Here is a 24,580-nt window from a genome sequence, read left to right on the forward strand (position 1 = left end):
AAGCCACAGCCCAGCAACGACCAGCCACAACCCCGGCGAGCAGCAGGGCGACCCAAGCCACACGAGCCACACGAGGCAGAAAGCGGCACCCAGCAACAACGGCAAACAAGGGCGCAGCAGCAGCGACGACACACGACGAGGACAGCAACAAAGACACAGCGACACGACGACAGCGAAGGGCGCTGCGGCGACAGCAACGGAGGCGGCAACAAAGAACACGGTGGCGGAGGCAGCAGAAACAACGCAGGCGACGCAGCAGGCGACCACAGGAACCCACACAAGCCGCAACGAAGAGCAGCACGGCAGCAGCGGAAGCACAACGCAGCGCAGCACGAGACCAGTAGAAAAGGTAGGAGGCCTCGCTCATCCCCAGCTTCGATTTTTACATCTCTCACTTCGAGATCCAGCCGTCAACAGCATCCACAACGCAGTCACTATTCCACTGTTACCAGGGCAGGGGAGAGGTGGGTAATGCCAAAAAAGCATTCACCCGTCCACATACTCCCATACACTCCCATACGAGCCCGGACGGTGTTAAAATAGATGTTAAAAAGGTGTTAAAAAGGATGAGCGGTGGGAGCTCCAAACGCAAGCTCCTCCACCTAAGCCGCCATCTTGATTGTATACGTTTTGGAGGTTACTAAATCAAATGATCTAAATTAATGAAAATTAAAAAAGGCTGCAGCTTTAACAATTATTAAAAAGACCAATTAAAACAGCTACAGTGGCTAATAAAACAACTATTGAGAACAAGTGTGGTGTTAAGGTTAAGAATGTTCGACTATGACCTTCGTCACCCAGTGAGCGTCATGGCTGAGTGGGGATTTGAATCTTCCTCTCCCAGGTCATAATCAATTTCCTCCAACACTGTCAGAAGTTGAGAGGCCACTACCGTGAAGTTCCAACTTGATCAGGTAATTATCTGTTCATGACAACAGAACTACTAAGGGTTCCCATGACAGATCATATTCCTGAACAAACAAGCCCTATTCCTGAACAAAACACCAGCCAAGAGAGTGTGCCCAGCCATATGTGTTGGGCCTGATATTACTTGAGCCAATCCCATGGTTGTCATGGTGGCTATGAAATCTTGAGCTGCTCTCAACCAGGTGGATAATGAAAAAACACAGTACTATCAGACTTGGGATTTGCAACACCACAGCTGTGATGATCTCCATCAGCTTGTGCATGGAGACTGTTGGAAAGCATGGTGGATGATACAGCAGAATCTGCTCCTGTCTCTGGTTCTCAGCACCAGTACAGGTGTTAGAATTGGTAGATTTTGGGATAATAATAATAATAATTATTATTATTATTATCTTTATTTGTACCCCACCAGTTTTCCAAAACTGGAACTCATGGCGGCTTCCAGATAAAAAATACATATAATTAAAAACATACAAAGTCTACATTAAAATAAGATTAAACTATTTCCAATATTAAAACCATACACACATATAGCTAAAAAAGTTCAAACTAGTTTAAAAATGATATAATAGACATTAACAATGCAGCACCCTTCACGCCCTATCCTTAGCCTTCAATTCCAAAGGCTTGTTGGAAGGTCTTTGCTTGTCGGCGGAAGGACTGCAAGGAGGGGGGCATTCTTACCTCCCTAGGAAGGGAATTCCAAAGCCTAGGGGCAGCCACCGAGAAGGCCCTCTCACGCGTCCCCACTAGTCGTACTTGAGAAGATGTGGGTATTGAGAGAAGGGCCTCTCCTGAGGATCTCAGGGCCCGGGCAGGCTCATACAGGGAGATACGGTCTGATAAATAGCCTGGACCTAAGCCGTATAGGGCTTTATAGGTCAACACCAGCACTTTGAATTGTGTCTGGAAACAGACTGGCAACCAGTGGAGCTTTTTTAACAGGGGGGTAGTACGGTCCCTGTAACCAGCCCCAGTTAACATTCTGGCTGCAGCACATTGTACCAACTGAAGTTTCCGAACAGTCTTCAGAGGCAGCCCCACGTAAGATACCTGACCAGAGATATGGAATCTTCATAGGTTTGCTTTCACTGCTTGAATTGCCTATGGGGTCAATTCAGGGTCTTTACAAGTGATATATCTTAATATAATTGTATTTACTTAATATAATTCATTACATTAGTTTGTGGCATTGCTGAATAGAAAGGCCAGAGCCAGAGTTCAGTGTGACCTTGGCATAGTGCTGCCCATGGGCCCCTAGCTAGCACCAACCTGGGCCCCCACTGCATCCATAACCCTCACCTTCCCAGTGGTGCTGCAGTGGGCACTACCACTGCCAGTTACTCACTTCATCTCCACCTAGACCTGGATATGTCTCCCTAGCAGGTGTTAGCAGTGCTTTCTGGCACTCAGCTCTGATGCACAGTGGATGCACATCACCTGCATTGCCAAAAACCAATGCTCAATGTCAAGCATTGCATTTTGGGAAATCTAAGTTGGTGGCTGGCTGGTCACTCCTCATCAGAGTCAAGCACTGGCTCAACTCCTATTCCAAAGCAACACCACCAGCACCAGTAAGGGATACTTTTAGAAGGGGGAAATGTGAGTGACTAGCAGTGGGGAGGGCAGCAACAGGGATGGATATGGGCCTTTCTGAGCCCCGGAGCCATTGGCTGGTATCTGGCCATGTTGACCCCTGATGTTGGCCCAGCTTAACAGAGTTTCATTGAGAAAAGGATTTTAAAGAGCACAGCTGCTATAAAAGAAAGAAGTTTACTTCCTTGGTTTAGTGAGGATGCTTGAGAAAAAGAGAAGAAAATATCAACTTGACCCTGATATTTCATGTTGACAGATCAGACTTGACAGATCAAAAATAAAAAACAAAGCCCTGCATCTTTTTACTTTTAAATTGTGCATATTTATTATGGAACTTTTCAGACACAACCATCCTGCTTCCCTGTAGTGTCATTTGCCATCAGGAATGTCTATAAAGTCTGCAAGTTCCATGCTTGCAGTTATGTTTCTCAGAGGACCTGGCAGATACAGAAGATGGCAGAAACAGTATCCCTTGGCACAGTCTCTGTGGGATATACACACAAAGTACAAACACTGCCAGATTCTCAGAGAAGCATTTAGTTTTTAATTAGCCCCTGAAAGTCTGAAGTGAATTGACAACCAAAATCCAACGAATACACTCAGCTAACTGAGGAGGAAGATAATCAGGGAATCAAACCAAAGCTGAACTTAAACCAAAAGCTGGGTCTTGTTTTTAACTGAAGCAGAACAGAACCAAAGCTGTTATTGAAAGTGCCATTGCATATGAACTGGAGCAGATCCTTAAAAATAAAACTACAAAATAGATTACCACGCCGGAAAAGGGTTGACTATAAAAGTGAGGTAGTGATACTTGTCTAATGAATCACCACCCCATTAAACAATCGTCTGTGTTTTTTATACATTTAACATTTTGAATTTGTTCAGATATTTATATGTTGCCATGTTCCAGGACTTGCCAGCAGGAGGCTGCATGGAAGTCTGATGCGGCAAGGCAGATAAGCATTTTGATGGAAAGATGGCTACATTTGTATCCATTATAAAATGAATACACTGACTATAGAGTACTGACCCAAGCTGTATTGCTCAATCAGTCTGTAATAACTGTTAAGGTTGTTGCAACCTTTTCTATCTAATCCTTGAGCTGAAGACCAGCATATGTACAGTTTTATGTAAACTACTTAATTAAGTTGTATATAAATCTTGTTAAATAAAATAAATCAATAAATATAGTTGATGGTTACAGATGGGCTGCCTGCAACCTGTGGTGGTTAGGCCTGCAGGGCCCCAAGCAGAGTAGAGTCCAGCAGTCTTCCAGCATTAAGGTTGCCAACTGACCATTAAAAAGGGGACAGGTTAATTTTTTTTTGGTCTTTTGAATCAGTTGCTAAAAGTACAAGGGCCAAACCCCAGTTTTGTTCCTTTAGCTGTGTACCTTAGGTGATTAGACAGCTTTTGTGCTGGGCTCTGGACCAACCCCAAACTAATGTCTGAAGGCACATAAGGCCAGCTCCCCGCTGAAGCTAAGCAGGGTCAGGTCTGGTCAGTGCCTGGATGGGAGACCGCCTGGGAACCATATGTAAGCCGCCTTGGGTTTCTATCATGAAAATAAATGTAATAAATAAATAAATAATGGGCACCACCACCAGACCCACCAGAAACCACTGAGTGCCATACCTAGACCCACTAAAAATAGCTGAGTTCCACTCCTGGTCTCTTACCACAGGCCCTATTCTGGCACCATAATTTTTAGATTCACGATTTTGCAAGCTTACCCAATATTCAAACTCCAGTTCACCAAAAAGAGATAATATGGTATTCTCAGGATAGGTGGAATCATTGGGCTGGGGAACAGAATGCTTTTTTTATTTAAACATTACTCAGTAAGCTTAGTCCCTGTGGGATAATTTGCCAGAGAGTAGAAAATAATGCTATCTGGAAACCCACCCACCCCGCATATCTTCAAAAGATACAGGCACACCCACAAATCATAATACTATATGTTACAAAAACATTACTATCTTTTTATATTAAGTTCCAGTTTAATAGTCCACACATCTAAAAACAAATATTTGATTCCATTCAACAAGGGGAAAAGAACCTCACAAATATAAGTAAACACAGTAAGAGTACATATCCAGTTTGAGATGCAAAATGGAAATAATTTTCCTTCAACATAGAAACAACTATGTATGTTGTTCAGTCCATATTCATGTTACATGTACCACATTTTCCCCCATTTCATTTATAGCAGGAGGCAGAAGGTAAACCAGTTAATCAGTTTCATATTCTTTACTCAGACAAAGTAATTATGCATATAACTTTTACATTTTTAAAGATTCACAGTGATGCACTCCCCATGTCATCCATTTACTTGCCCACCAGCCTAAAAGCAATATGGAATTCAGGAAGTGTTCATTGGCTTTCACTGTTTACATGTGTATGTCTGTGTGTAACACCAAAAATCCTTTACTCCCATTAAAATAATCACAAACATAAACTGGGAAAACCCACCACAATTGCATCCTGATGATAAACCGCACTCATATTTGTGGCTACGTTTCCTGTCATCATGATTTTTCTCTAGTGTTTCCTGTTTTTCAGTATATGAATAACAAAAAGGACCATCTGAACTTGCTTAGAACAATTCTTTAGCAGTTGTGTATTAGTCTCTAAAACACATTAAAGAGTCTTGTGAAATGTATAGAGTCTGAAACACATACAATTCCAGACCTTTTATACCTCTAAGCATTACATTTTCACTTCTCTTCCACTTCATGGGTCAAAGAGCTTTTACAAATAGAAAAGAAAAGAAAGCTTATATTCCTAAATAAAAAACCCTTTCTTTACATACAGTAGTAACAGGACAATGACAAATATGCCAGGGGTAGAAAGCCTACAGTGTGACAAATGAAAGTGAATAGAAGCAAATGACTCTAGAGAAAACATAGATGTGCAAAAGTGAACTTTACAAAAATGTGTAATTATTTCTGGAACATGTAGGAAAATAAATCTTTGAATAGAAATTATTTATTGTAAATTATAATAATAATTTAATGTATAGATTTATTCAAAGATGAGATTTAAAAACACACACACACACAACTGGTATATTGCAGTAATGCCCCATTTCTTTGCTTCCTTTCTTTTCTATTTTTGTTGGTGTTTAAGTTTTAAAAGCTGAAATGCAAACCTAAAAAGAGGTGAACAGTAGCAGTCTGTCTGCCTCCCACAACAAGGCTATTGCCTTCTTTTCTTCCTCACCTTCTATTACTTGTTGATTTCACTATTTTCCAGTCTCCAGAACTGACTACTCAAACAGTAGTACTGTTACCACATGTACTCTCAGGAACCTGAGTGTGTGAATTTGCCACCCTCATGTCCTATGAAACACACCTCCTTGAGAGGAGGGGATCTTTTGCTAGGGATAAAACAAGTGCTTTGCCCTGAAATGTGCCTAAATGGTGTATCTATATTTTCCCCAAGAAATGCAGGTCCAAACCAAAATAAAGCAAAGCTTTCTTTTATTGAAAGAGTAGAAAAGCATTACAGAATTACTTGGGTGCGTGGCAGCATTAATCATTAATATCCTAACCCATTCATAACTTTAAACTAAAGAGATTAAAGGGCCCTATTACTATAAGAGGTGAAAGGCAGGACTGATTACTTCTCCTATGCCCGGAGTGGGCAGTTGAATACAGCTGAAGCTATGTGGGAAACTCCTGATCCAAAACCAGGAAGGAATTTCTTGGTTTCAAGGTTTTGCACTGAGACCCAGAGTCTCTCCCTGGTTCGGTCCCTGCAGTCCTTGGATGAGTTCCTTGAGAGCGTAGTACACGTGTGGAGCTCTGATGTTCCTCGCCCCCCCTTCTTCCTCCCTTCTCCACTAGATTCAAGCCTTGGTTTTAAAAGACTTTTTCCTCTCTCCCCCTCCTGCCAAGGAGGGGTCTGAAAGTTGTGATTTTGTGTGTGTGTGTGTGTATCAAAATGTATATTTCTGACCCTGAAACCTAAGGCTCCTAACGAACAATGGAATTCACTGTGGGTGAGGCAAGTCTGCCAAAGGAAGAGATAACATTTATGCAGAACATTTATGCAGTTAGTTACTTTTTGTGTCTCAACAGCTGTCCTTGTTACCCTTCGCACAAAACCTATGGAACGCATCACCAGCCATACCATCGGATGGGGGTATGTGAGAGTCAGGGTGGGAGTTATAGTTCCTGGCCTTGCACCTCCTGGGTTCTACTGGAACCAAAATTGGGTTAGCCAAGCAATCGTAACACTCCCTCTGTTGAAAGACATCTGTACATACTTATACAGATGTCCTTTCACATCTCAGACATCACAGTCTTGCCCCCGGGCTCTAATGCTGACTTCCATTCAGTGTAACTGTGCCATTTGGGACAGGATCCATCTCACAATGGCCATTAAGACAAAGACCAGAATTATTTGAAGCATTAAATCACCACAATGGGGTGCATTATAAGAGTTAAACCACCTTTGGCACCTTCTCCCCAGCCAAACAGGGAATCCCACGATCTATGTGCCCCTATCTTTTTCATCTTAGCTGCGATCTTAGTGATTGCATGACGATCATGTGTTATCTGGAGTGTGGCTTGCTCTCCCATTTGTTTAACTGCTTCTAATTGTTTCTGTAACATAGGATGAGAAAGTAACTTCTGGAGATCAGCTAGGCCATAACCTAATGCAATGGGTTTGAGGTGTTGAAACAAATCTGGATTAACTAATATTCTCTGGATGGTCCATACAGGGACTTTAAATGAAAAATCAAATCCTACTATTTCCTCAATACCACAAAAACATCTATTGATATATTAGCATAGGTTGTATATAATATTTATCAATAACAGCATAATCACAAAACATTCTAAGGCACACACACCCATGTCCAGAATATACAATAGTTGAACTCGATTAATTTCTTAGCATGAAAGAGCAATAAGATACATTAATCATTCTGAGAGAAAAGCAATCTTGATGGGATTCCAAACTATCATCTTCACAAACAAATCCTAGATTCTTATGGTGTTGACATCCTTTCACATTAATTGTTACCCATCTTGCATGCTTAATCATGGCCCACTGGTTAACTTCCTGGGCATAAAGAACTAAATCTTGATCTACAGTGATTCCCAATGGAATTACAGGATAAACAGTAACAATTTCAGACGCTTCTACCATTACAATAAACAATCTTAATGCATGATTTTGCCTATCATATGTGGCATTGACAAGGCTCCACCAATCTTCCAATTTTCTTTCCCCCTTGGACACCTGATGTCGAATTAGGGACCTAATTTCCCTGGGTATGAACCCACTATCTGTCATGTGAATAAGTTCCAAAGCCATTGTATGGGTCCAATTCTGCATTTGGGTGCATGTAATGGCCAAGGAAATATTCTGTTGTAAGGACTGCATGGTATTTACCATGTCATGATTATCGCTTTCCATTCCCTGTTCCCACATTGGGAGTAAGCTTGCTATAATTTTAGGAGTTTCGGTAGCCTTATCCAGTGCCCTGTTGATAGGTTCTGTCATTTTACTTATTTCTTCAGTGGTATAATGCAATTTGTTGGCTAATATTTCAATATTGGTAGCATAAAAAAAAAAGCAGCTCCAGTTCCCAGCCACCCTGACACCTGCGACCTAGAAAGTTGCTTTTGAAACTGAGATGTGTTTTAAAACTAGTTTTTATATAGTATTGCCTTTAAACAATCTTAATGGGATTGCGTTGGGCTTGTACCAACTAGCTTTTTGGATCCTGGCTATTGCCTTCAAATTGGGCTTCTACATTTTTATTCTGCCTTTCCTCCAAAGAGCTTAGTGAGGTGCACACAGTCCCTCTTTTGAGCAGCCTTGTGAGGTAGATTAGGTTGAGTGATAGACATTGACTGGATAAAAGTCACTAGTGAATTTGTGGATAAACAGGGTTTTGAAACCAGGTATCCTCATCAAAGCCGAACACTTGGTGCTGTTCACTTGGTATAAAGACTTGGGTATAGGATGGGAAGAGCAATGTAATGCAAAGGATAAAATGCATTCAGGAGTACACATTCAGTTATGGTCTCTATAATTCCTAAAACACCTAAAATGATAAATCTCAATATGTTGTAGAAGGAACCATAAGGTAACGACAAATGCAGGACCTTTTCATACATTTTCTTCTGACATGTTCTCTGCCTCCATCCGATAGCCTTATTCTATTCTCATCAAATGTTATTCTTTGCAGGAGAAGAGAACTGCAGGCAACCGTGATGATATCAACAGGAATATTTTCAATTCATTCATCTTTCTATTTTTGCTGGTGTTGTGGAAAAACAAGGAGTCTGACCACATTAATATAGAATGTTATGGCTTTATTTTAAACCCATTCTCTCTCTCTCTCTCTCTCTCTCTCTCTCTCACACACACACACACACACACACACACACACACACACACACACACACACACACGCTAGCAATGAGAGAGAGATCCCCCAACATCAAGATTGGAAAAGCGCTCTCTCTCCATGAGTATGAGGCCTAGTATTTATTATAAAATTACAAGCTAAGATCATTAATTATGTAAAAGAGCAAACAAAGCGATGGGTGGTGTGTCATGAAGACATGTTGCAAAGGACTTTCCAGAGTTCAACAGATAAGATATTTTGACATATCAGGTCCAGGTGTGTTTCCCGGTTATCTCAGAATCCTCCCCAACTGGCCAACCACAAACGGTCCTTATTCTATTCCTAGTGCTTAGCTACTTTCATAAGTAGTCAGTGTTTTGCACAGCTGTCTTCTCAGAAATAACTTTTATATCTCAGGTCAAGGAGGTATAAGAGAACAAAATGGATGCTAAGGACAAAATGGATTCCAATTGTTCCATTTTTTCCTCTACACTACCTTGTCAAGAGATGTGGAAAAAAAGAAGAAAAGGAGGAGGAACCCTTAGAGTGATCATGTTGGACTGAAACACTGTTTATAATGATCTCAAGAAGACTTTTCAAACCATCAGAAATCCATACATATGTAACTAACATAGAACGCAGTTACATATTTCACAATATAAAATAGCACAATTCCTTGCTTCTCAGTTAGCAAAGCAGTGCAAGTTTAGGAAAGGGATCTACATAAGACTGGATCTCAAGCTCATAATAATGTGCACTAGAGTTGAATTATAATGTGAAATGCACTGATGTACATCTTCAAATGTGCAATCAAGTATGATGTCTATTACATTAGAGTTAGGTTTGTCCCTGGAAGAAGGATACAGTTCTGGACCCCCGCTGTAAAGCGAAAACCGCTGTAAAGTGGATCCTATTGACTTACATTGACCAAAATGGCGCCCGGCTGCAAAAAAACGCTGTAAAAGTGGAACAAGCGCTGTAAAGCGGGGCCTTTCTACAATTCACAACCGCTGTATTAGTGGAACGCTGTAAAGCGAAGCGCTGTAAAGCGGGGCCCTACTGTACTGTACTTTGGGATTGTTTCTGTGCATAAATCTGTTGTTTGTCATTGAGTTTCAGAGAGCATTTATAATTTGCTTTCATTGTCATTGATGGTAAACTGGCATTGTCTTGGAGTCCTGTGCATTTTAATAGTGTTTATATAATATAAGATTGTTAGTTCCAAAGGCATCTTTTTCATTTGAGATGTTGTAAGCAAAGTGTTCTAGATTTTTCATGATCTGCTGAATATGTACAACAGAAAACTAAAGCAACATTGCTCCCAGATGATCTGAATGTCCACTGGGGGTGGGGGAGTAAATAAAAGTTTAATCAAATATTTTATTTTCTTAGGATATACTATATGCTATTAAAGAACAGCATCTCTAAGGAGCTATACTTGAGGTACAGAATACAACATTCCTGTAATATCATGAAATCCTATTTTCCCTGAGCATTAAATGAGCAGGCAGTATTTTACTGTACCTAAACAGAGGGAGAAAATATAAGTTGTTGAGAAATGATGGAAGAACGAGTTGTTCCAGGAAACTAAGGACGGAAAATAAACTTGGTATAGAAAGGCCTGTTCTGATGGGTGTATTCCCAGGAGAACTCTCATGTTGGCATTTGTTTTGAGATTTTGTACATCCCTAGGAAGAATGAACCAGTTGTACGTACCACTGTTATTTGAATGTGGTAATTTCTTGGCTACACAGTATGCCCCTAGACAGAATTAACATCACTATTCAAAAGGAATACAGTTATTCCTGAAGTCAATGTTCTAACTTGTCTTAGTGTTGATATATATCAGTATCAATATTGCACTGAGCAGGGGGTTGGACTCGATGGCCTTATAGGCCCCTTCCAACTCTACGATTCTATTATCAGTGTCTGTCTGTCTGTCTGTCTATCTATCTATCTATTGTTTAAATAACACATAATTAACATTGTTTACAAATAATTTTCATGAACACTATAGATAAATTTCATTTATATTTCAACTTTATTCTGCTGAAGAGGTTACCTTACATTTGAAAAACATGACCAGCTTTTGAAAGTTTTCAGTGAATACAGTTTGTTATAGACAGCTTAAATTCATAAGGAATATTAACAGTTTTTCTTAATGTGGTTTATAGATTCTGATCCTTTACAAAGCATTGGCACTCTTACAACCTGTTTCAACCATGATATCTAGAAGGTAGTTTCCAATGAAAATGTTAGTCTGATTCAGACACCTCTTGGCCCTATATGATTGCCCATGGGAGCACCCAGGGGGATTGGGTCTATATGGAGGTACTAGTTGCACCTTCGCAAGTGTGTGTGTTGTGATGGTTGGAGAACTGATAATGGCTGGACATGAAGCCACTGTCATACACATGATAACGGTGCACAGATTGCAGCAACATCATATCCACTCTGCATATGGAAGCATTGGTTCAAATCACTGCTGCTTCCATGAGATCCTGGCTAGATAAGAGATCATTTGTGGCCCTGACAACAATTCTCAGGACTCTAACAAAATCCTCTATTATATAAGAGCATGTTGAATTTATGTAAATTGTATTTTTTAAAATCATCAACATTAGCTCTTTCATACAGTTCTTGATGTGATTTCTTTTTATGGCCAGTTCACATATTACTGTGGGCTGCTTCCAACAGTTGTGGGAGTGTTCTAAGCAGCTCCATATGTGTGATAAATGTAATGTGGGACCTGACCTTATTGGGTACTTTGGGGGAAAATATCTGAGATAATGTATATCTGTGATAGGGTTTCCAGGTTCAATCCCTGAGACTGATCCTGTATCTTTAGGAGAAAAGAAAGTCAGCCAAGTGCAGGTGTTCTTGCAACCTTTTAAATTCTTCAACTCTGTGGTGGTTTGTTCAGGCATTCCAAGACATTCAACTTCATATTTAATATATCCTGGGGGATTGATTGAAATAGTCTTGTTTCACTTGAAGGGGGGCTGTAACCTGAATATGCTAGGAGGTATACAGCAAAATTAGTTTGGTGGTCTGTTTTAAGTCTTTGGAAACATGAGTCTGTCTAACAAATTTAATGCAAGCATACATATGTTTCAGAGCATGTTGGTCTCTGAAATGATGGTAAGGACTGAGTAAGCATAAACATAATACTTTTTGACCACCAAAATGCTTTATTTACACTAATCTTTAATTTCTGTGAGTAGCCATAAAACTTGTCACAGTTTTTGAAAGCAACATAGTATCAGATTGTTGTGCATTTAGTTTTGCATACAATGTAGAATACAGAAATAAATTTACAGCTTGGCCAGATTAGGAAAGAAGCCTCGTTATACGCAACTGATTTAGGGAATGTAAGGAACATCTAATGTAGGGAAATGTTTACCATAATGCATACAGACCAAACTATTTCTATTGCACATTTCAAATCATAATGCCATTAGAGGGGAATCCTGTTCAAGAAGAAACTGTCATATCAAAGTAATCTATCATTTTCCCTATGAGTCCGGCCATCACAGTGGGTATTAGCTCCACCTATTGTGCGAAGGCAAGAATGTCTTTGAAGTCAAGACTAGGGGCGTCAGGCCCCTCCCACTCTCCAGTTCATTCTTGCCTTCCTGCGAACAAGATTGAAATCTTTGTTGAATTCAAATTTCCCGCCTTTTTTGTTACCCCTTTATTAACCATCGGATACCTTCCCTGCAAGCTATCTGTCTGTGTGTTGTCTGTGTGTTGTAGACAGAGTTACACAGGGCTTCCTCACACACAAAATTACTGTGACTGTATCATCAAGGCTGGAGTTTTAATACAGTGGCTGACTTGTACTAAATTTGAATTATATTCAGTACCATCAAGGCTGGAGCTTTAAATCAGTGGCTGACCTGTACTAAATCTGAATTATATTCAGTATTATCAAGACTGGAGCTTTAATATCAGTGGCTGACTCGTACTAAATCTGAATTATATTCAGTGTTATCAAGGCTGGAGCTTTAATATCAGTGGCTGACTTGCACTAAATCTGAATCATATTCAGTATTATCACGGCTGGAGCTTTAATATCAGTGACTGACTTGTACTAAATCTGAATTATATTCAGTATTATCAAGGCTGAAGCTTTAATATCAGTGGCTGACTTGTACTAAATCTGAATTATATTCAGTATTATCAAGGCTGGAGCTTTAATTTCAGTGGCTGACTTGTACTGAATCTGAATTATATTCAGTATTATCAAGGCTGGAGCTTTAATATCAGTGGCTGACTTGTACTAAATCTGAATTATATTCAGTATTATCAAGGCTGGAGCTTTAATATCAGTGGCTGACTTGTACTAAATCTGAATTATATTCAGTATTATCAAGACTGGAGCTTTAATATCAGTGGCTGACTGGTAATAAATTTGAATTATATTCAGTATCATCAAGGCTGGAGCTTTAATATCAGTGCTGACTTGTACTAAATCCGAATTATATTCAGTACATCCTGCTCCCTCTGTGGCCGTGTACCACGCCTGAAATCCAGCCTACAGCACTAATCTGAACTATATTTTGTACATCCTGCCCCCTCTGTGGCCGTGTACCAAACCTAAAATACAGCCTATATTATACTAACGCTGATACTACAGTGCATTCTGCCCCCTCTGTGGCAGTGCACTTAGCCATCTGCCAGTGTATTCTACCCCCTCCGTGGTCGTACGCTGTGCCAGTTCGGGTCTTTACATCCTGCCCCCTCCGTGGCAGTGTACTGCACCCAAGTTAATATAAGATGGCAGAACAGCCAGGCATGTCGCAATCAGCCAATACGATGCCAGATCAGCCAGGCATGTCACAAACAGCCCAGCCACAACACTCTAAGGTGACTAAGTCTAAGCATGTTAAAGTAATGGCTAAGACAAAACATATTTCCAGCCATAACAAACCAAAGCGGCCACGCTGTGCCTCTGTGCCAACCACCACCACTACCACAGCAACTCAGGCACACATAAACGATATACTTCATTCCCCTGCTGCTTCCTCTGACGAGGAGGTTTTTGCTGGCTTTTCCACTCAGCTTTCACCTAACCAGCCTCCCTCCGTTTTACCACCCCAAACATCTGCTCCAATACCGGCTCAGGCACAAACATCTGCCACAACCGGGCTGCAGCTGTCCCCTGATTTCCTCTCCCAACTTCAAGCCATGCTGGCATTTATCACCCAAATGCAGTCACTACCACAAGTTCCGGCCATACCTCAACTCAACATGGACCAATGTGCGTGCCATGAAGCTCATCCTTCCTGCTCACCAAATCCCTTCGATATAGCCAGAGGCAGATGTATTGACGAAGCCTCGTATGCGGAGGAGTCAACCTTCACTGACCACGTTGAAGGAGATGACTGGAGCGACGATTCAGATCATGAGGAGGATACATCGTATCGCTTGTTTAATGCCTCAGACTATCAGCCCCTGGCACGCAGGGTAGTTAATACCCTTGGTCTACAGACTGCGCCTTCAACTTCTTCCGCACCAGCCATCAAAGGGGCCAAGGTTCTCAAATCTCCTGCACTTATTGAACACTACATCCCGGTGCCGGACCCGATTGCCAAATTGGTCTCTGAAGAATGGGCTCACCCATTTCAATCTCGCCACTTCAAGAACCTGGCTGACAGGCTTTACGCCCTAGCTCCGGACTTTGCCACCAAGTTACACGTCCCTGGCATAGACGAACCAATCGCTCGCCTCGTTTCACGATCCCTTTTGCCCAGGGAAGGGGAATCCCAACTAAAGGACACTACTGAGCGTCGAATAGACTTCACCCTCTGCAAAAACCACGAGGCCACTGCCCTATCCACGCGTGCCTCCGCTTCAGCCTCCATTTTCTCCAGAGCAGCTATGATGTGGCTGGATGGTCTTCTAGAGGACACTAACCCTGATCCTGTCGCCCTCAGAAGGTCACTGGTAAAGTTGCGTAAGACAGCAGCTTTTGTGCCCGATGCCACCTTGGATGCCACTCATTTGGGGGCACGAGCCATGACGGCTCAGATAGTCGCTTGACGGACCCTCTGCCTTCGCCACTGGCAGGCTGATTCAGCGGCCAGAATGAATCTGGCCAGGTCTCCTTACTCCGGATCGTTACTCTTCGGCGAGGAAGCTCTAAAGGCAGTGCTGGTTGATCCCAAAGACGCCCACAAACCAGTTCTGGCCACTGTCCAGAACATCGACCACAGGCCTTCCAGGCGCTTTCCTTCCTTCCGTACTAACCAGCCCTTTCGAGGAACGCGGCCAGGAGGACGAGGCCACAATGTCAGATTCTATGACCCCAATTCATTCAGGGGCTCCTGGAACCGACGCTTCCAGGGCAGAGACCTACGGCTGGCTTGTCAACGTCGACAAAAGCCATCTCTAACCAACCCAACGCCTACTACATCTAGGGGCAATGTTGGATACCCTGCAGGCAATGGTATTCCTGGCTCCAGATCGCATCACTGCCATCACAAGCATCGCAAGGTCCCTGATGTAACAAACATCAGCAGACGTCATGCTTCTAGCCAGGGCGCTCGGAATGTTCATTTCTACAATCCATATTGTGCCATGGGCTCGAGCCCACACTCGGCATCTGCAATGGACTTTACTGCCCTTTCAACAGGACATTGCCAGCTCCAACCATTGCAAAGTTTGCTTGATCCCCGCACTGCGCCTATCATTCCGCTGGTGGACGAGGTCCCAACACCTCTCCAAGGGCACGCCGTTCAGAGAACCACACAGATCTGTTGTAACCACAGATGCCAGCCTCATAGACTGGGGAGCCCACTGCAACTCCCAGTACGTTCAGGGGGTTTGGTCCACCACGGAGCAGACTCAAAGCATCAACTGGCTGGAGCTAAAAGCTGTACATTTAGCTCTAATTCATTTTCAGTCTCTGTTCCCTTTGGACCATGTCCTCATTCGAACGGACAACACGCGTGTAAAATCACATTTGAACAGACAGGGGGGCACCAGGTCTCGTCCTCTGCAGGACTTAGCCTCCCTCACCTTCGTCTGTGCAGAACAACATCTACAATCCCTGAAAGCAGAACATCTCAGACGGATTTGGAATGTGACAGCAGACTGGCTCAGCAGACAACAGGTCTTTCCGGGGGAATGTAAACTTCACTCAGCCATTTTCCATCGTCTTCAGAGTCGGTTCGGCGAATGCTCAATCAACCTGTTTGCCTCCAGTCGCAATTGCCAGCTTCCCAGGTACCTTGCCCGATACCTGGATTCAACAGCGGAAGCAATGGATGCTCTGACAATACCGTAGCCAGACGGTCTCTTGTACGTCTTTCCTCCTATACCATTGTTAGCCAAAACCTTGAGGAAGGCGTGAGCCGAGGGGGCACAGCTGGTTCTGATAGCACCATTTTGGCCACGCCGACCGTGGTTCTCAGATCTTCTGGCAATGTCGATGATGGATCCTTGGACACTTCCAATCAGGCCAGACCTCCTATCCCAGGGTCCAGTACTGCACCAGCACCCTACTTGGCTCAATCTAACAGCGTGGCGTTTGAACGGGGACATTTGAGGTCAGCTGGACTGTCTGACGCTGTGATTGATATTATTTTGGCCTCGAGAAGACCATCCACTACTCGTATTTATCAACATACCTGGGTGGCTTTCTCCAAGTGGTGTCAGTCCCACCACCATGATCCATCCCAGGCCACTGTGCATCAGGTGCTGCAATTTCTCCATAGCGGCTTTATGATGGGACTTCGACCCAACACTCTACGTCGACATGCGTCCACTCTGTCGTCCATTCTCTCAGTGTCCTCTCCTGGAGCTCCTATTTCCTCACATCCGTTCATCAAACTTTTTTGAGGGGAGTCGCCCTTCGCTCTCCGGCTGTTGTCCATCGGTTTCCCTCATGGAATTTGCCGAAAGTTCTACAGACTTTGCAACGCCCTCCGTTTGAACCCATCAGGACTGTGCCCCTACGTATGCTGTCCTTCAAGGTCTTGTTTCTGATCGCAATCACATCTGCCAGACGCGTTTCGGAGTTGGGCGCATTGTCTTCTGCTCGACACCTCTGCGTCTTCCATAAGGACTCTGTTGTGCTGAAGACTGATCCTTCCTTTCGTCCCAAGGTCGATTCAGTTTTTCATTGCAACCAGGACATTGTTTTGCCTTCCTTTTGCCCAAATCCTACCCATCCTCTCGAGAAGTCTTGGCATTCGTTAGATGTCTGGAGGGCTCTCAAGACCTACCTGTCTAGGACCCAAGGGATTCGACGAACTGAGTCTCTGTTTGTATCCTTTCATCCAAGGTTTATGGGGCATAAAGTATCCAATCCTACCTTATCCCGTTGGTTGAGGGCATGTATTACTTTAGCATATGAGTCTCTGAAGCTGTTAGTTCCAGCTAGTATAACGGCTCATTCTACCAGGTCAGCTGCCACTTCGGCTGCTTTTGCCACTAATGCTCCTGTTGCCGATATTTGTAGGGCTGCAGTCTGGTCTACCCCACACTCGTTTATAAGGCATTATAAAATTGATCGCTATGCCTCTGCTGACGCATCTTTTGGCAGACGAGTGTTGCAACAGGTTCTTAATGAGGATTAGCATCCGGTCCCACCCTGTATGGGCTGCTTTGGTACATCCCGCTGTGATGGCCGGACTCATAGGGAAAATGGACCATTGGTCTCACCTGAAGGGTGATTTTCCTATGAGTCCGGACATCACGACCCTCCCAGTTGGAGGATGACTATATATTTTCTAATGTGTTATATATTACTGTTACGCTATTATATTTAAATTTAAAAGTGAAGTCAAGACTTCTAGTTCTGTTATACCGCTATGTTGGAGTCATGTTACTATGCATGGTACTATTGTGTTATTTTCCTGCTGCCAGGCCTGTTGGCCTTGTTCTTGTATTTTTAGATATTTCTCCTTAGACTCGCTGCGAATGAACTGGAGAGTGGGAGGGGCCTGATGCCCCTAGTCTTGACTTCAAAGACATTCTTGCCTTCGCACGATAGGTGGAGCTAATACCCGCTGTGATGTCCGGACTCATAGGAAAATCACCCTTCAGGTGAGACCAATGGTCCATTTTATGATATATCTAGGTTACCAGTCACATATATGGGAAATGATCCTTAAAGGAGCCTAGCTTTTTTTATTTGTCTAGTCTGAATGGTTTAGTGTTGTGCTGGAGTTATTTTCACCCTGAGGAGATGTCTTCTTCTTTTTTGGTCTCCTCTAAGAAAGTCGGTCTGTTCTCTGCCTGACTGCTCTGCCTTGGGAGAAGGCTATGAGAACAATAGCTGTCAGTCACTAAGAAGGCTGAGTGTGAATGATCATCAAGTAGTTACTCTGAAATTTTGCCACAACACTAGTTATCAGTACAATGTGAAAATAAAAAGCAGATGCTCTGAGCACATGTTTAGCAAATTCCCAGTGAACTCCATGTGACCTTTTTATAGGTTACTTATTCTTCCGTTCAAAAACTCCTCTTGAGAGAGAGCAAACCAGAGATTTTGGAAAGAACTTACTATTCCTATGCATGCTTTCAATGAAATAATGGATTTAATACAGTGCATCATGGGTCCAGCATCCATACAGAGATTATCATCATCGGTCATAATGGTGCCCTGTTTTCCACCTAAGTGCAAGCACCGCACTAGGACATTATAGGGCAAGGGAAGCCTGTGCATGCCTCCCATATCCATGTCTAGCCCACCCACTGTGTTTAGTCAAGGAATATGACTATGTTCATTGGCTGAACAGAGGGATTATGGAACAGGTATATGAGAGACACAGACAGATCTTCCATTCCTTTTGTGGCCTGATGCTATTATTTACCAAGAGAGAAGGAGAGGAAACAGGTCTCCACTAAATCCTCTGATGATCCCTTCATGTGCAGGTCCTGCTCCCATGGTGGACTGGATTGAATCTCAGCATGTATAGCTGTTAATGGAAAACTAAAAACTGAATAGCCCACTAGCCTGTTGATTGCAGTGTGGCACCATGCCCTTTAATGAGAATAACATAACAAAGTTTAATATTTAAAATAAAGTTTATAAAATAAATGCTGCTTCATTGAGTGCATTTTTACATAGTTTTACTGTGTTTTTTACCTTCTTGTATTTCTGAAAATGAAGAAGCTCAACTTGTTCTTTGTAGAACAGTTCCATTTTTTTAGTGCCTTCAGAGAAAAATTCTGCTATTTGAGCCTAGATATGACAGAAGTTAAGAATAATTTCATACTAAAAGACACAAACATAATTTAGAATATACTCTCCTGTATTGATAGCACAGTTGAATTAATAAAGTAGTAAGCAAGATAAAATAAAATAAAAACATCAGGAAAATTTATCAAAGTTATCAAAATTTATTGTTGTAGTCTAGGTGGGAAACACAAGTTATGTGAGCTGATTCCTTTTATAGGATTCAGAACATTTGAAATGAACAATAAATGGGATGGTGTTAACAGAACCTATTGAAGTTGTATTACAGGTTGTCTAAAGCATTGTTGGAAGTTAAACTTCCATTTAGATAGCAAAAATATGTACAATACAGCCAAAAGTAAGGCTTTATTTTATTCCAATGGACTCTAGGGCCTTGCTTACATCTTATTAATGAGACTAAAAGCCCCCAACTTTGGTTAGTTTGAGACCAGTGTTAACAATATCAGCTCTAGGGGGAAAGTCAGTGAGAAAATACAAAGAAACTATATTTCAAGTTGTGTTTAGGTATGGGTCATTGTTTTTAATTTCCTTGTTGGGAATGTTCCCGCACATTTGCTTTAGCATGATCAGCTTCATTTGGTTAACATTTCCTGCCATAAAACATGAATTCTCTCTTTGTGTGCTTCCAGATGGGTGTTTATTGTGGGATTAGTACTCCTCATGCATGCAAGTTTTTTGCAGTGTCCACATGATGTTGTTGCCATTAAAATAGCAGTTCATACGCCCTCCCCAATTAATCCAGATTTACTGTTTCTGAGGAAAATCCAGTAAACTAAATCCTGTTGCCAACATCCTGTTTGTAATATTTCAACAACTGGTTTACAATGTTAAACCAGTTTAATATTGCACCTTCTCTCTCTCTCTCTTTTCCCCCTTTGAACAATTATGGTTGAAGAAAAATTCTGTGCAACTCAAAAGCTCATGTTTTCAACATTTTGAACATTTATCAGTTCAACAAACGATATTGCCTCACTTGGCTCCATTTTTAAAAACAAATGTCAAGCTTGCTATTCTCATATCACTGAGTCATTCTAATTTAAGCCCTGGAGAATAAGTGGTTAAGGAAGCACTTCTGACACTTGTTTTTTGCTTTTGTTCAGCATGTGATAGTTACCATTGGGGACCACACTGCACTAGTCGCTGCCAATGCAAAAATGGAGCCTTGTGTAATCCTATCACTGGAGCCTGCCACTGTGCTGCTGGATTCAAGGGATGGCGCTGTGAAGAACACTGTGACCAAGGGACGTATGGAAATGATTGCCACCAAAAATGCCAGTGTCAGAATGGAGCCACTTGTGATCATGTGACTGGAGAGTGCAGATGTCCTCCTGGATACACTGGAGCTTTGTATGCAGCAGTTGTATTTGTTATGTGTGGAATAGCAACAGATTTCACAATACATATAGTCAGTTGTGTTTATTTTCCCAAAGGCTAAGGGTGGGTGACAAGAAGTTACGTATCTTCTTCATCTATACTGCAGTAATAAGAGTTTCACAACTTACTCTGTGTTCATGGCTGGGTTGGGATTTGAACTTGTCTCCCAGATCCAAGACCAACATATTAAAACATAGATAAAAAATATGCAGCGGAAATATGACAGATTCCTGTGGAATCTTGAAGATGAACAAAGACATTATAAAAGAAACTTTCACAATCCAGAGCCTACTTTGTCAGATGCTTGAAGCGTTAACCTTATAGAAATGCCTCATGCATCTTATGAAGTCAGGTCTGGTCCACAAAAGCTTAGGGCATACTAATTTTTTGCCAGTTACAACAGACTGGAATGAAAATAATATGACAATAAAAGTGAGAAACATTCAGGACATCACAGTGTGGTGTAGTGTTGGTTGGGCTGTGAGATACAGGAAGATTCAGGTTCAAATACCTGCTCAGTAATGAATTCCACTGAAATGTATTGGGTTAGTTTTATATTTCTCAGCATATCCTACCATACAACATCATGGTGAGTGGTGGATCTGTTCTGAGTTCTGTTTGAGGGAGAGTAGGTTAAAAAAGAAATGTTTTTTTTCTGTAGGCAGCCTTTATGGCATTCCTTGCAGTTGTTGGGTGGGTCCCAGAGCAGAAGTAATTCAAAAGATAGTAACTTTTACTGAAACATCCTGAAGAATTGCAGCTCTAACAATGAATGTTAACAGTATTATTAGCATGGCATCCCCAGAAGATGAAAAGTGGGACAATGATCAAATAATAGGAAATAGGGATTGTCTATGGAAAATAAGGAGAGTTCGAGCATATGCTGATTTAGTATATACCTTCAGGGGGACCCAGATAGATAGATAAATAAAGCTGATTGCCCCAGGCATAAATCCTCTGTTTCTTCAATACACATGCTGAAAGAGAAAAGGTCAGGCACTAGAAAGCCAGCTACTCCTGGCGCACAGTAACATCACCACACAATTTCTACACCCGGCTTAATATTTCATAAAATAGGATCAAAATTTTGGAAACATTTATGCAATTAGATAAAGGGGCATTACAGTCCAGCTAATACATTAATACCTGTTAGAGTTTTAACCCTTTTTTTAAACCATACAACTTAAGTTATAAATTGGACTAGGGCAGAAACATTTGTAAGGAAGTGTACATATTTTTGCAGTCCTTTAATTGTTAACATAGGGAATCATGCCTGTATACTCCATTGTAAGTAGAGTTGTCCTTATGCAACAGAATTTTTGGTGCAATGCTCCCTTTGTTTTTAAAGATTAGTGATATTGTTCATTGACTGTAGTCTCATAATTTTGGATAGCTTTCTGTTTTGCATTCTGTAGCTGAAAAAAATGTGTGTGACACATTGAAAACATTAGAGAAATACGAGGATATAAAGATAAATCTGTATATTATAGATACCTATAAGTATTTAATATTTTTTAAAATAGCTGTGAGGATCTCTGCCCCCCCGGGAAACATGGACCACAGTGTGAAGAAAGATGTCCATGCCAGAATGGAGGAGTGTGTCATCATGTAACTGGGGAATGTGCCTGTCCTCCTGGATGGATGGTAAATATATCTGTATAAAATAGAAACTGCCACTGTTGTGGGCCTCTGGAAAAAGTGTAATTTGAATTACAGCCTGACATTAGGCAAGAAAAGAGGAAATGTGTTAGCATACAACACTATCACAAGGGATCAAAACCAAACCATTACAAAACCATATGGTATTTCACATCCACTAATTCAGAGGAGCCTAGACAGGAAAAGAAAATGTATGCTTTCTGTCCCACACAAGATTAATCATTTAAAAATCTACCAAGTCAAAGGCTGGTATTTATTTAAATTTCTATCTTGTTTTTTATAACCATATCTGGATTCAGGCTGTGGACCACTTATGTAAATATTTATAACTTTATGTTTTTTAGAAAAACAAAGACCAAAAATAATAATAATTAGGATTGCCCTATGTATTCCATGAACACCATCCAAACACTTCGTTGTAGATACAGAAAGCATCTGGCTTTAAAAAAATATATGGTGGACCACCACATGGAGAAGGTTGTTCCAAAATTAGGAAGCATCTTCCAAGAATGTCTCTCTTTTTGCATTCCATTTTGTATTTTATTTTTGAAGGGCATAGTCGGAGAGAGAGAGAGAGAGAGAGAGAGAGAGAAGTGGTCCAAGAATCTAGGGAAGAAGGCACTCTCTTGGAGATCCAACGTCTCTTATTGGAATCAGTAACTGGTGGCTTGTTGTCCTCAGTAGTTTGTCCCTACTTGAGCTGTTGTCCAAGCTTCAGAGCTGCCATTCTATGAAGCCAACATTCTTTGTTTAATCACCACTTTCTAAAAGACATCTTATGTTAAACCAAGTGGTCTGAACAGGATCTGTGCATCAGATTTTTTTATATATTTTAAAATTAAACATAATTTTTTAAGTTAAAACAAATATAAAATATAAAACAACAAAGACAACTTTATTTTTTTCCCTTTCAAGCTTTTTAACTAAAATATTTTGCTTGTACTACTTGGTATACAGAAACAAGGAGCGCTGTTTAAATATCTAAATGTTTACTGTTGTTTAGAAATGAAATCTAGGATTAGATTTATTTTACAGAATGGACATTCCAACAAATTAACACCCTAACACTTATTGTAAATGTCCATTGCATTGCAACCAAAAAAAAGATTATGGCATTGTTAAGATGTGCACAAACTGTCTGGTATATGAACATGGTAATCTCCTTGCTTCCTTCAAATCCACTTCATCTTTCTCTCTCACAGCTGCACTCCCATTCATAAAACTGAGGTTCTGTTTCCAAACAGGGCACAGTCTGTGGTCAGCCTTGTCCTGAAGGGCGTTATGGAAAAAACTGCTCCCAAGAATGTCAGTGTCACAATGGAGGCACATGTGGCTCAGCAACAGGTCAATGTCACTGCAGCCCAGGTTACACAGGGGAACGGTAAGGAGATACAACTTCACTACTTGGTACTATGGCTATTTTGCAAAAGGAAGAATACCTATACAGTTACACACATTCAGTGGGGATTTCCCCTAAATTTCAGAATTTAGTGTCTTGTCGAGAGTTAATCAACACCTGTTCAAAAAAAGAAGTAGTGGATGGTGAGATGGGGTGGCAGTACTTACCTGATCTCCTGGCAGTGGAGTCACTGCTTACTGGGTGGGAGAGTGGGAGGGCCAAGGTGTCAGGGAGGCTGACGCCATTCAAATGCACTGGCAGGGATGGTATGTTGGCACCACTGGTACATTTGCAGAGTGCCCCCCACCTTGTCCTCCCACTCTCTCTCCTGGTAAGCAGCAGCAACTCTACCACCAGGAGGTCAAGAAAGCACCACCATTGCCTTACTGTCTGCTACTGAAAGAAAGAATCATTAACTATTATAAATTTCATTTCTAAAAGTATTTTAAAGTTAGCAGAAACTGCAATCCTGAAGAGAGACTGATTACATATTGGCTAATGATGACATCACCACTCTGTGCCCACAGCTGCTGCTCAGAAGGTCTGCGGCTATTATTTTAGTTTTTAACTTTTTTCTCCCTTTATACGACTCATATCAGACCTCCAAACCCTATCAGGCCCTTTAGGTTAGCAGTGGGAATTTCCTTCATGAGATGTAGTGATGGCCACCAAGTTGGATGGATTTACAAGAGGATTAGACAAATAAGGATAAGGCTATCAATGGCTACTAGCTATGATGGTTATGTTCTGTCTCCCCTATTGGGGGCAGTATGGTGTAGTGGTTAAGATGTTGGACTAGGACCTGGGAAACTAGGGTTTGAATCTCCACACAGCCATGAAGCTCACTGGGTGACCTTGGGCCAGTCACTGCCTCTCAGCCTCAGAGGGAGGCAATGGTAAACCCCCTCTGAATTCCGCTTACCATGAAAACCCTATTTGTAGGGTCACCATAAGTCAGAATCGACTGGACGACAGTCCATCATCATCATCATCATACCTCTAAATACATGTTGCTGATAATCACAAGTTGGGAGAGTGCTGTTGT

General features: G+C 41.6%; 1 protein-coding gene across 2 annotated transcripts in view; it reads left to right on the forward strand.

Moving 5' to 3' along the window:
- MEGF10 (multiple EGF like domains 10) overlaps positions 1 to 24,580 on the forward strand; it is a 220,299-nt gene that overhangs the window by 84,027 nt on the left and 111,692 nt on the right. For both annotated transcript variants that reach the window (XM_061625273.1, XM_061625282.1), the window contains 3 exons: positions 20,204 to 20,450; positions 22,001 to 22,121; positions 23,381 to 23,517. In XM_061625273.1, the coding sequence (XP_061481257.1) occupies positions 20,204 to 20,450; positions 22,001 to 22,121; positions 23,381 to 23,517 (505 nt within the window). The remainder of the gene's footprint in view (positions 1 to 20,203; positions 20,451 to 22,000; positions 22,122 to 23,380; positions 23,518 to 24,580) is intronic.

The sequence above is a fragment of the Rhineura floridana genome, chromosome 1 (genome assembly GCF_030035675.1).
Source record: "Rhineura floridana isolate rRhiFlo1 chromosome 1, rRhiFlo1.hap2, whole genome shotgun sequence".
In the NCBI taxonomy this organism is placed as follows: domain Eukaryota; kingdom Metazoa; phylum Chordata; class Lepidosauria; order Squamata; family Rhineuridae; genus Rhineura; species Rhineura floridana.